This window comes from Crocuta crocuta, unplaced genomic scaffold (genome assembly GCF_008692635.1).
Source record: "Crocuta crocuta isolate KB4526 unplaced genomic scaffold, BGI_CrCroc_1.0 scaffold45, whole genome shotgun sequence".
Taxonomy (NCBI): domain Eukaryota; kingdom Metazoa; phylum Chordata; class Mammalia; order Carnivora; family Hyaenidae; genus Crocuta; species Crocuta crocuta.
The window spans coordinates 1,725,146-1,738,420 of record NW_027530544.1 but is presented as its reverse complement, the minus strand read 5'-3'; the positions used below and the strand labels follow the sequence as shown (position 1 = coordinate 1,738,420).

The 13,275-nt window shown below is 35.2% G+C and overlaps 1 protein-coding gene across 1 annotated transcript in view; it reads right to left on the bottom strand.

Moving 5' to 3' along the window:
- SEC22A (SEC22 homolog A, vesicle trafficking protein) overlaps nt 1–13,275 on the bottom strand; it is a 79,542-nt gene that overhangs the window by 52,498 nt on the left and 13,769 nt on the right. Inside the window, exons 3-4 of the mRNA XM_077767616.1 lie at nt 6,727–6,890; nt 5,384–5,578 (exon numbers count right to left, since the gene is read on the bottom strand). Of these exons, the coding sequence (XP_077623742.1) occupies nt 5,384–5,578; nt 6,727–6,890 (359 nt within the window). The remainder of the gene's footprint in view (nt 1–5,383; nt 5,579–6,726; nt 6,891–13,275) is intronic.

Below are 13,275 nucleotides of genomic sequence, written 5' to 3'. Positions count from 1 at the left end.
CTGCAAAAATCGCTAGTTTTAATAGTTTTCAGTGGCTTCTTTAGGACTTTTTATATTCAAGATCACGTCATATATGAAGAGTTGTCTTAGTTCTCCCTCTGCAATCAGGAAGATTGCAATCCCCTTTTCTTCCTTAACCGCCCTGTCTAGAATCTCCACAGTAGCACGTTGAATAGAAGTAGTAAGAGCAGACATCCTTATCTTGCTCCTGATCTTAGGAGAAAGCATTAGTCTTTCACCGTTAAGTATGGGTTTAGCTGCGGGTTTTTTAGATGCCTTTTATCAGGCTGAAGAAGTTTCTTTCTACTCCTAGTCTGTTGAGTATTTTTAATAATGAAAGGCTGTTGGATTCTGTCAAATGCTTTTACTTAATCTACTGAGATGATCTGCTTTTGCTTTTTATTCTATTACTGTTGTATACTACATTAATTGATTTTCAAATGGTAAACCAACCTTTCGCTGCTGATTAATCCCACTTGATCATAGTATACAGTCATTTTTATATGTTGCTGGATTTGGTTTGCTAGCATTTTGTTGAGACTGTGGTCCATATTCATAAGAGATATTACTCTGTACTTTTTTTGTTGTATCTTTATCTGATTTTGGATTAGGATAATATTGGCCTCACAGAATGGGTTTAAAAGTATTCCTGCTCTTCTATTTTTTTGGAAGAGTTTGTAAAGAATTGGTTAATTCTTATACTGTTTGGTAAAAAGCTCCAGTGAAGCCATTTCAGCCTAGGGTTTTCTTTGTCAGTAATTTCTTATTACTAAATTAATCCCTATTCTTGTTAAATCTACTCAGATTATTTATTTCTTCTTGAGTTTCAGTAGTGTATTTCTAGAAATATGTCCATTTCATCAAAGTTGTCCAATTCACTGGCATACAGCTGTTCACAGTGTTCCTTTAAAACCCTTTATAAGATCAATAGAAATGTCCTTTTTCATTTCTAATTCCAGTAATTTCCTTTTTCTTGGACAATCTAGCTAAAAGTTTGTTAATTTTGTTAATCATTTCAAAGTACCAGTTTGGGAGTTTATTGATTTTTCCTATTCTATTTTGTATTTCATTTTCATTTCTGCTCCAATCTTTATTATTTCCTTCCTCCTCCTCATTTTAGGTTTAATTTGCTTTTCTTTTTCCCAGTATCTTTAGGTAGATGGTTAAAGTATTCATTTGAGACTTCCTTTTAAGAAATATAGGTATTGATACCTATAAAATTTCCTCTAAGTACTTTAGCAGCATCTCAGATTTTCTTATATTGTAATATATATATCTTCACTCGTCTAGAAGTATAAATTCCCCTTTTGATTTCTTCTTTGATCCATTATTTAGGAGTATATTGTTTAATTTCCATATACTTCTGAGTTTCCAAAATTCTTTTCTGCTATTAATTTCTAATTTCATTCCATTGTAGTTATAGACTTTACTTTGTATTATCGTTAGTCTGTTAAATTTATGAATTTTTTTTTAATTGGCTTATCATAAAGTCTATCTCAGATGAGAATGTTCCATGTGCAATTAAGGATGCATTTTCTAGGGGTGCTTGGGTGACTCAATTGGTTAAGCACCTGACTCTTAATTTCAGCTCAGGTCATGATTTCACGGTTTGAGATTGAGCCCTGCACTGGGCTCTGTGCTGACAGTGCAGAGCCTGTTTGGAATTCACTCTCTCCATCTCTCTCTGCCTCTCTCCCACATGTGCATGTTCTCTCTCTCTCAAAAATAAACGTATAAAAAATATATTTTCTAATGTTGAATGGAGTGTTCTGTAGTTGTTAGACCCAGTTGGTTTATGGCATTGTTCAAATCTTCTATTTCCTTATCTTCTGCCTAGTTCCATCCGTTATTGAAAGTTGGGTATTAAGTCTTCAACTATTACTGTATAACTGCCTATTTCTCCCTTCATTTCTGGCAGGTTTTGCTCCACATATTTGGGAACTCTGTTGTTAAAGACACATTAGGTTTATAATTGTTATACCATGATCATTCATCATTATAAAATGTCTTTCTGTATCTCCAGTAGCAATTTTTGACTTAAAGTCCATTTTGTCTAATATCAAAATGCCATTCCATCTCTCTTTTGGTTGCTATTTGCATTATATATCTTTTTTATTCCTTTTACTTTCAATCTCTATCTTTTATCTCTATCTTCTAATCTACTTTTATAATATCTAACTTTTGATTGGAATGTTTCATCCAGTCACACTTTCAAATTGAACCACATTAGTTATTGTTGACATAGAAGATATATATCTGCAAAAAAAAAAAAAAGATATACATCTGCCATTTTACTTACTTCTATATGTCACATACCCTTTTATGTTCTATTTCTCCTTTACTGCTATTGTTACATTGCGAACATTTTAGACTGTATTACTTTAATTTCGTTAATGATTTTCAGTATTTGAGTGATTTGCTTAGTGGCAACTCTAGTACTTATCATACACATCTTATCAGAAATAGCTTCATATTTATACTAACTTAATTTCAAAGAGCTATAGAATTTCTATAGCAATGAGCTATAGAAACATAAGAAAGGGGATAGCTCTATCCCCTTTCTTCCCTTTTTGTGGTATTGTGAAATATATATTATAAACATTACAAACCCCAAAATACATTGTTACAGCTATTACTTTACATAATTTTAGGTCTTTCAAAGAAGCTAAGAGAAGAAAGGACAGCAATTATATTTTTGTAAGTTTTATTAATATAAACTATTATCACTTATGGCTTTATTCATTTGTTCCTGTGGATTCCAATTACCAACTGGAGTCATTAGCCTAATGCAGCTTTGCTCCCATTCACCTCCTCTGTGCTGTTATGAAAAATATATATTTTTATATGTTACAGGCTCAATAATATATAGTTTTAAGCGACTGCTTTTTACATCAGTCAACAAAAGAAAAAAGAAAAATAACTGTCTTTTATAATTACCTCTACTACTGCTTGATTTTTGGGGGGGGGGTGGATTCAAATTATTATCTAGATCACCTCCTTTCAGCCTGAAGAACTTCCTTTAGTATGTCTTGTGAGTATGCCAGCAAAAAATTCTCCCAGCTTCTGCTTATTGGCAAATGTCTTTATTTCACCTTATTTTTGAAAGATAGCTTTGCTGGCTAGGGTGCCTGGGTGCCTGAGTCAGCTGAGCATCCAACTCTTGAACTCAGCTCAGGTCATGATTTCACAGTTCGTGAGATTGAGCCCCGTGTCCAGTTCTGTGCTAACAGTATGCAGCTTTCTTGGGATTCTCTCTCGCCCTCTCTCTCTGCCCCTCCCTTGTTCATACATGTGCACTCTCTCTCAAAAACAATAAACAAACAACAACAAAAAGATAGCTTTGCTATGTATAGGATTCTTGATTGATAGGTTTTTTCCCCCCTTTGAGCGTTTTGAATGTTTGTCCCATGACTTTTTGATCTCCACTGTTTCTGTTGAGAGGTCAGCCATTAATCTCATTGGGGTTCCTTATAAGTGACAAGTTGTTTTTCTCTTGCTGCTTTCAAGATTGTCTCACTGTCTTGGTCTTTCAGCATTTTTTTTTTTTTTTTGAGACAGAGAGAGAGAGAAAGTGAGGGAGGGTGAGAGGGAGGGAGGATTAGTAGAGTAGAGGGACAGGGGGGAGAGAGAGAGGGAGAGAGAGAGAGAGAGAGAATCTAAGTACGCTCCGGGCTGAGCATGGAGGTGGGCTCAATCTCACAACCATGAGATCATGACCTAAGCTGAAATCAAGAGTCAGACGCTTAACCAACTGAGCCACCCAGGTGTTCCGGTCTTTCAGCATTTTTAATATGATTCATCAATTTGTGGATTTCTTGCATGGTTATCTGGAACTCATTGAACTTCCTGGAGGAGCATGTTTTTGAGTAAATGTGGAAACTTTTTAACCACTATTTCTTCAAATACCGTTTCTGCTCCTTTATTTCTCTCCTCTCCTCTGGTTCTCCCATCATGCATATGTTGGTATGCTTAAGTGCCCCACATTTTCCTGAGATTCATTTTCCTTCATTCTTTTTTCTCTGTTCTTTAGATTACATAATCTCTATTGATTTATCTTCAAGTCTACTAATTCTTTCTTCTGCCAGTTCAAATCTACTGTTGAACCCCACTTGTAAATTTTTTACTTCAGGAGTATTGTTCATTTCCAGAAATTCCTCCTGGTTCTGTTTCTTTAAAATTTTTATTTCTTTATTGATATTATCTACTTGATACATTGTTATACCTTCCTTCCTTCTTTAATCATAATTTCCTTTAGTTCTTTGTACACAGTTATAATGCCTGCTTCAAAGTCTTTGTTAAATCTGATATCTGATCACTCTCACAGGCAGTTTCTATTGCCTGTTTCTCCCCCCAGTATATGGATTATACTTTCCTCTTCCTCTGCAGGTCTTGTAAATTTTTGTTGGAAATTGGACATTTTAGAAAACATTGTAACAACTCTGAATACTGATCTACCTCCTCTCTCCTGGGGCTTGTTACTGGTATTGACCTGTTTTCTTATGTTTTCTGATTGGATTTTAGTGAAATGTACATCCCCATTTCTCCCATAATTTGTATTAATCAGCCCAAGAAATGTTGTGTTCATTCTTGAATCCCACATTTGAAGAATATTAACAAACTAAAGCACATGCAGAGGAAGCTTCCAGGATGGGGAGGTTTTACAAAGTCACAGGCCAAAAGGCTAAGGGAAATTGATTATATATGAAGTTCATCTCACGAACAGGATAGAAAGGAGACAGAGTTGCTGATTTCAAAGTTCTTAAGTGCTATTTCAGTATAGCTGAAGAGCAGGGAGAAGTCCGAGAACTTAGACAAACAGGTTGGTATTACAGGGAACAGATTTTAGCTCAAAATATAATGAAGAATTTTTTAAACAAGCAATTCAACAATGGCGCATGCTACCTTATACAATAACGAGGTTTCCATTTTCAAGCACAAGTTTTCAATCTGTCACAACCATTGAGGATGGTATTGCTTGTTTGGGAGGGGAGGTTTGAGTAGATGATCCCATTTTCTTTGACAGTCAAGAAACCTGGCCTTGAATGTACTCATCTTGACATAATGCAAAGCATTTTACATGTATATAAACATATTACAATTATTCATCTCTAAAAAATTATATAATAAAGTATTTTAAAAACAATTAAGAAAAATTCTTAAATATTTCTCTAAGCAAAGAGTTCCTCTGAGATCGCTATTTTAAAGTATTTTCCTGATTAGTCACATATCTGGTGGATTACTGGGAAAAAGAATTACTTTAAATTTCTATATACTATCATATACTCGCTCTAAAATATTAGGATAAAGTAATTCATTTTCAAGAGTTATTCAGTTTTTACTAAAGTTTGTTTTTTTAATGAAATAATTGAGATCCATAACTCACCAGAAGAAATCTTACCAGCACCTTTATAGTCAACAGAAAATGCAGATGTGACTCCATTGGCCAACCCCAGTTCACACATGGAAATTTGATAAGGGGGCCTCAGCTTGATTTCCATCTGCATGTCAGACAGATTTATCTTTGTTGAAAGAGACCTGGGATTATTATATCGCTGCTTGGTCCTCTGAATGAAGTTATCTATGTAAAATAAAAAATAAATTTCCTTGCAGTCATTTGTTTATTAAATAAAGTGTGTGAGAGAGTGTGATGTTTATGGAGTAAATTCTGCAGATAAACAGTTTAGTTTGTTATCCAAAACTATTCAGTTTGTCACGGAATAATCTAATATTATTTGTGTTTAATGGTTAATATATCATGGGGTCATAAGTTTTTCACTCTAGAAATTATACTCTAGAAATTAATAATTATAAATAGAATAAGGATTTAAAATAATGTCCGTGAGACCATTTCCACTATTATATCTACTTTAAGGAATTATTTTAAATTTTTACAAAAAACAAAAAACAAAAACAGCTTTTATTTTAAATCAGTCTTAATTTCTATAGGGATCTGTAGCTCATAAAATATTAAGTTTATCAATATTTACCAATTGTAATTACATAAGAACATACACTGTAAATTGCATGTTCTTACAAACCTGTTTTCTTATTTACTGCTTACACCATTACAATGTATATTTTGAAGAATAAATTTAATTAAAAGACATTTTCTAAATATACTCCAATTTCACTTTCATATTTACAAGCTGGTTTTACTTCTTTTCCTCCTACACCAGGAGTCAAGTAAACTAATGCCCATAGGCCAAATCAAATCTGCTGTTTATGTAAATAAAGTTTTACTGGAATATAACTATACTCATTCATTTAAGCATTGCCTATGGCTGCTTTCAAGCTACAATGGCAGGGCTGAGTAGTTGTGACAGAGAACATATGGTCTTTAAAGCTTAAAATATGTACTATCTAGTACTTTCCAGCAAATGTTTGCCAAACTCCAGTCTACATTAAGCAGACTATAAAAGATTATCACAGAAACACAGAACTCTGAATCTCTGGCTTATAAATTTCTCATTGAGAAACTGTCCTCTGGGGTTAATTCTATGTGTCAATAATCACAATCCCCTTCACAACTGAAACACACTTTTTTCTACTAGGCACCTAAATGAAGAAGCTGCCATAATTTACAGGGAACATCTGTCAAATTATTCTGTCAAAAACAAGGTAGCAGAATTTTCTGAGTTTTTCCCCTGGACCCCAGTATTATATGAAAAATAGCTTATGATTGGATGGAGACAGGATAATGAAAAGGAAAAAAAATCAGGCCCTTACCAAATTCAATGAAACAGTATGGTCTGACAGCAGTATTGGTCTTCATCATGTTATAAGTAGTAATGAACTCCTTCTGAAGCTCATCCAGGAAAGAGAAGGCCAGAACATTTGGGTAATTTTCAGTGCACAACATCATGTAGCTCACTCCCAGAGAGCTAATAAAACTACAGTGTAAAAAACATTGGTTTTAAAATCTCAAATGAAATCAAAGTAATTCGTTGCTTCAAAAGACTGGTTTATACACCATAAACTGCTGCTACAGTGGCAATGAAGATATTAACATTTATTATATATTCTAGCAAAAAAAAACCCAAAATATAATACTACTTTCAGTTACAGTTAAAAACAGTAGACAAAAAAAATGAAATGTAACTACAGATGGACACACACTATAATTCTAACACTTCAGTTATGTAACATTGGGGGTAGAAAGCAGGGGAAAGAATATACAAATATGTAAGGGTTACAGACACCTCAAGGTTTAACTATTCAACCTAGTGGAACTTAATACTGTTCAAATCAAGAACTCTAGAGATTCTGATGAAAGTTATGGGCACTCCCCCCAGATGTGCAAACAACACAAAACTTGGCACACAATTTCTGGGTGGTCACTGAGCTTCCGAAGTCATCCACTGACTCCACAATCAAATGCTCTACTTCACATAATAATGAATTATGAACCATGGGTGAAATAAGAGTAATTTATGAGTTTATAACAACAACAAATAAAATAGGGTAGAAAGGAGAACTCTTGCTTACAGCAGAATGCTGAGCACCAACACAGTAGACCAAGCAAGGACAATCAATGAACGCTGAATCTAGAGGGAGACTTTGGTGAGGAGTAGGAAATTTTGCAAGGCTTTAAAATGTCTTCCCATTGATTGCTTATTTGCTGCAAGGGGAAAATATTTATTATACAGCAGAAACTAGACAACATCTTGACTGAGTATTCCAACATTACTAATGACAGGCAGATGGACTTCCTGTGCCTTCAGGTGTGATATCCTCAGAAAGACATATCAGCTATGTAGTATTAAATATGTATATGTAGTTTATGTATATGTAATATACATATGTAGTATGTTGTATTCTAGCCAATATATATACGTAGTATGTCGTATTCTAGCCAAGAACGCATAATCTGAATCTAATCATGAAAGAACATCAGAATTCTATTTAAAAAGGAGGGGTAAAGTCTTTAAAAATCTCATATTGTACAAAAGAAATAAAGGCTATATAAATGTTTCTGATCAAAAGCTACAAAGACACAACTACATGCAATACCTAATCCTAATCTAGATTCTGTGCCAGGGCAGGAGTGGGTGGGTTGGGGGGAGAGTGCTATAAAGGACACGCTGGGTCAAAGGACAAAAATGGAAAACAGGCAGTGAAGTGTGGTCTCAATATTACTAGAGCTGATAACTGTACCATAGTTAAGTAGGAGAATATCCCTAATCTTAGAAAACACACTTAGGAGAAGCTAGGAATAAAGGGACATGGTATTTTAAGCCTATTTCAAATGATTTAGACAAAAAAAAGATAAATAGGCAGATAAAAACAAAGTAAATGGGGTAAAATGTTAACAAAAGATAAATCTGCAAACAGGTATTATTTGTATTATTCTTTGTTATACAACTTTTCTGTTAGTTTGAAATTGTTTCTAAGAAAGTTAAAAAAAATTTTAAACTTCTTTAAGCACTGAAATTTCAAATTAGCCATGTTCTACTGAAAACAAAAATTTCTAAACTGTATCACCACCTACAATAAAGCAGAAAATGGGACACAAATTAACCTTTCTTAGTGAGTCACTGAAACATTCTTTAAGAGTACTGTCCAATGTAACTCATCTAGATCGGGGCAGCAAACAGAGCATAAAGGCTGTACCTCCCTCCCACGCCTGTGAAAGACAATCTATCACAGTAATCTTACTGCCAAACCCTGATCCATATGGGAGTCCTCCTACCCTCTTTTTTCTCTAATAATGTAGAAGCAGAATTTATTTTAAATTAATATTTATAGAATAAAAATATTTAAGTGACTCAAATTTTTAAAAACTGAGAAATGAAATACAGTACCTAGAGTGTCTTATCTCCACCTGAAGATACCCCGTTCTCTATCCCTCAAGCAATTCATGTTATTTTTTTTAAGATTATTTTTTTAAGTAATCTCCACACCCAACCAACATGGAACACAAACATGCATTCCAAAGATCAAGAGAGCCACATGTTCCACCAACCACGCCAGCCAAGTGGCGCCCCAAATCATATTATTATTAAATTCTTAAGTATCCTTCAGTGAGAGTTCCTGCATATATAGTTTCCTCCCTCCATTCCCCTCCTTCCTCCTCTCTTTTCTTATTTTATTTTTATTTTTTTTAATTTCTGAGAGAGAGAGAGAGAGAGAGAAGAGACCGTATGAATAGGGGAGGGTAAGAGAGAGAGGGAGATACAGAATCTGAAACAGGATCCAGGCTCCAAGATAGCTGTCAGCACAGAGCCTGATGTGGGGCTCAAACCCACGAACCATGAGATCATGACCTGAGCTGAGGTTGGACGCTCAACTGACTGAGCCACCCAGGCACCCCCTTCCTCCTCTCTCTTAAAAGACCATCCCATGCAGCCAAATGATGTGGGGTTGGCACCTATTAATCATCTGTGCTTAATGGCATGGGATATACAACTAGAAAAATTATGCTCATCTTAGGCTTCTGGAATAACCTGGAATTCCTTTCTGAAGTTCTCTTAATAGTGTCATTTGATGCAATGTTTTTTAAACTGCAACTTGTGACTGTTAAAAGGTCATAAAATTAGTGTAGTTAAACTACACATTTTCTTCAAAATTGAAATAGGAAATAACAGAAAATATTGGAATGCACATTGCTTCATGAAATTTTTTAGTTTCCTATTTGTATATAGGTAACGTTCAAAAACTAAAATGTATCTCTTCTTATGGATCAAAGCTGTTTAGCCATGCACATTGCATTTTTCTATAAAATAACTAAATCAGAGGACAAAGTATGTTTTTCCCAAGCAATTTTCTCTTCCCAAAATACCTTCCCTATCATTATAAAAATTCTTTGACATATTATTAGCATTCAAATATATGCCCCAGTAACCTGAATTGGGATAAAACACAACAATGATTGGCTTCCACACACTCAGAACACCCAAGTACCTAACTAGGAATTGTTTCATTATCCTCCAAAAATAGGACTTCATTTTTTTTGTTATGGTAAAATTTTACTATATTTCCATATTAATAATAAAGTGAACCACAGACACATACATGACAGTTTATCCCAAACGGTTTCTCTTGCTTGCACTAACTAGAGAATTATTTGTGAAATAAAAGCAACCCTCTATTTTTAAGATCATATGTCAGCATTTTCAGAGAGTCTTTCTTCCCAACCCTTTATTTTACTATAATTATAGGATATTCTCTGAAAAGGCTACAAAGTGCTCTATAATATTATGACTTTTCACAGTCAATTTACTTTTACGTTATTGTCTTTCTTTGAAATGCAAAGCCAGTTTTCCAACAATACATACATGTCTTCTGTTATCAAAAGACTTCTGGCTTTTTCAACTATCATGGGGAAAAACTCAAAGACTCCTACACTTTCACGGAGAACTCCTCATATCAAATAGTCTAAAGCGACTACAGGCATCCCAGCTTGTGCAAGCTTTAGTATGTCCATCAGGTTCATTTAGCTCACATTTTAAGAACATCTGGCTGTTGCCTTTCTGGCATGAGGAGAAAGAGTAGTAGTAGTAACAGTAACAGCAGCAGATACAGTTTACTGACCATTTAGTCTGAAACAGGCCCTTTGCTAAGTGCTTTACATACATGTTTTATTTAATGTCACTCTCACAGTAAAGGGACATTACTATCTCCACTTTACAGATGATGAAACAGAGGCTCAATGTTTAGTAGCTTACCCAGGGCCACAACAACCATTAAGAAGCACAGCAGGGACGAACTTAGTTCTAACTCCAAAGCCTACATTCTTTACCAATGCAACACCAACTTCCCTATGTTACAGATAAACCAATTATGTGCCAATTCACCAACTTTTTTCCCATGTTTTCAAGCTACATATCAGCCTCTATTTTTCCCCCTAATTAAGAGTAATGAATCTTGAGGATTTGGGAACTTGTATTACAAGGATATTCATGAGGTCCTGCAACTTCTCTACTTCTGTGCAAGTCTACTCCTCCCTCTCTGCATTCCAGCCACACTAGTGTTATTTCAGATCCAAGGGCTACCAACCTACTCCCAGTCCTCCAACTACCAATCTGAGAAACTTCATGAATGCTGTCTTCCCTGCCTGCAATGCTCCCAACCCAACTCTGTCTCTATCATGGCTCCAATTCTGACATGGTTAATCCTGTTCATCCTTCTTGAACTTAAAGACCCTCCCAGAGCACACAATCTAAACTGATCCCACCCCTATGGTTGTAACATAGCAGCTGTTATTTTTCTTCATGTAACTAACCCAGTTTGTAAAGAGATATTCATATGTTTATTTGTTGTAACATCTCTTTCACTAATATCTGTGCTCTGTAAAAGCAGAGAGAATTTCTGTAGGGTTCACCAATGTATTCTTAGCAACTAGAATACTTGGTGTCTAGGATACAATAAGTGCTCAATAAATTAGTGAATACATGAGTGCAAAGATGACATCATTCATTCATTCATTTATACACTAATTTGTTGAACATATTATATGTGCACACATAACTGTACAGTCCAGCAGTATCTACACAAAGTATCTACATAAAGCAGAAGCTCAATAAATACTTGGCTAAATTTTACAGAACAGAGTACAACTTCACCTCCTCCTCCAGTGTTCCAAGGAGGCTTTAGGATTCAGGCCAGTGAATTTTCAACATCCCCTTACTTTAAAGACAGAGATGTTCTCAGATAAGATGCAGAATTACTCACCTACAGATGGCTATACATATCTGCTAGATAAATCTACTCTCCTTTTTTTTAATGTTTATTTATTATTTTTGAGAGAGAGAGAGAGAGAGCCAGTGGGGGAAGGGCAGAGAGAGAGGGAGCCACAGAATCTGAAGCAGGCTCCAGACTCAGAACTGTCAGCACAAAGCCTGACACGGGGCTTGAACTCAGAAACCGTGAGATCATGGCCTGAGCCAAAGTTGGACGCTCAACTGACTGAGCCACCCAGGCACCTCAGGTCTACTCTCCTTTTATCATGAACATTACTAATACATACATACACACACACACCAAAAATTTTCCTTTCTCCACCCTGAATGCAATTTTTAAATCACCATTGTTTTCCTGCTACTTTGCTCTAATTTCTTTTTTACTTCCCTTCTACTTTGACTTTGGTACCAATGGGGTTTGGTCTTTAGAGCTACTGTCTTTCTTCTGGCCAAGAATTTATCCATCCTCATTACATCCTTGGTTCCTCCCCCTAGCACTAGGAACTTCTTTAGGGCCTTCCAGGATCAAGTGTGTCTTAAACAGGTAAGGCTGACAGAAAAGTTCAAATTCCAGATAAGGGGTATTTACCCCTTTCAGTCACTTCATTAAAAAGCTAATTTTATCATGTATCCAAGCAGTCCATACCTCAAGTGATTTCTAAAACCCAAAAAATAAGTAGTTTCAAACATTAAGCACTTTCTAGTATCTGGTCTTATTTATGAACTGTCAAAGAAATTTTACATATCACCAATAAACACTGGCATTTTAGGACAACTGTGGCCTGCTGTACCAAACTAAACAATTAGTGAAAGCAATGGTCTTCCCAACAGTAAATAACAAAGCACCTTGCATGCATATGTCTAGCATTCTACTCTATGGGCTCTGATTTCAAAGACCAAACCTCTGCCTGCCAGGCACTTGCAATACAGTGCTGCGAGCGCACTTGAAACAACATACAAAACAAGAAAATAAAACTGCATTTTGTAGCACGCTAAATGACAATGTACATAGCAAAATGTTAATAAATTGAGACAGTAATAATTAACATTTGCATTACATATAATGGTATGTTCTATCATTGTACCATTACACATAAAAAATCTGTCAATGCTTTGTAGCCTCATTTTCCCTGTGAATAGCTTTCATGGCTGAAGAAAAGTTGTCCAGAAGGACATGCCATCTCTAATCTGTTAAAATTGCTAAGTGTAAAAAGATTATTTTTTAAAAACGTTATATATATATTTTTTCAAGTAATCTCTAGACCCAACATGGGGGTTGAATTCATAGCCCCAAGATTATGAGTCGCATGCTCTACCGACTGAGCCAGCCAGGTATCCCAAGAAAATTATCTTTGAAACAGAACCTTCCACACTGAATTCCATTCCCTAAAATAAAGCATTTAAACATAAGAATAAGTTCGACACTATGAAAATGAGTATACCTTATGGATTTTATTATCACCAAATATGCCCAATAGGAAATAAGGTGAAAGCAAGACTTGCCATCACTGGGACAGTAGAGAAACAAGAACCAGAAAGAGAACTCAGTAACACTTAGTGTTCCTCATGTGCAGCCTTCCACCAGGAATGTCTTTTT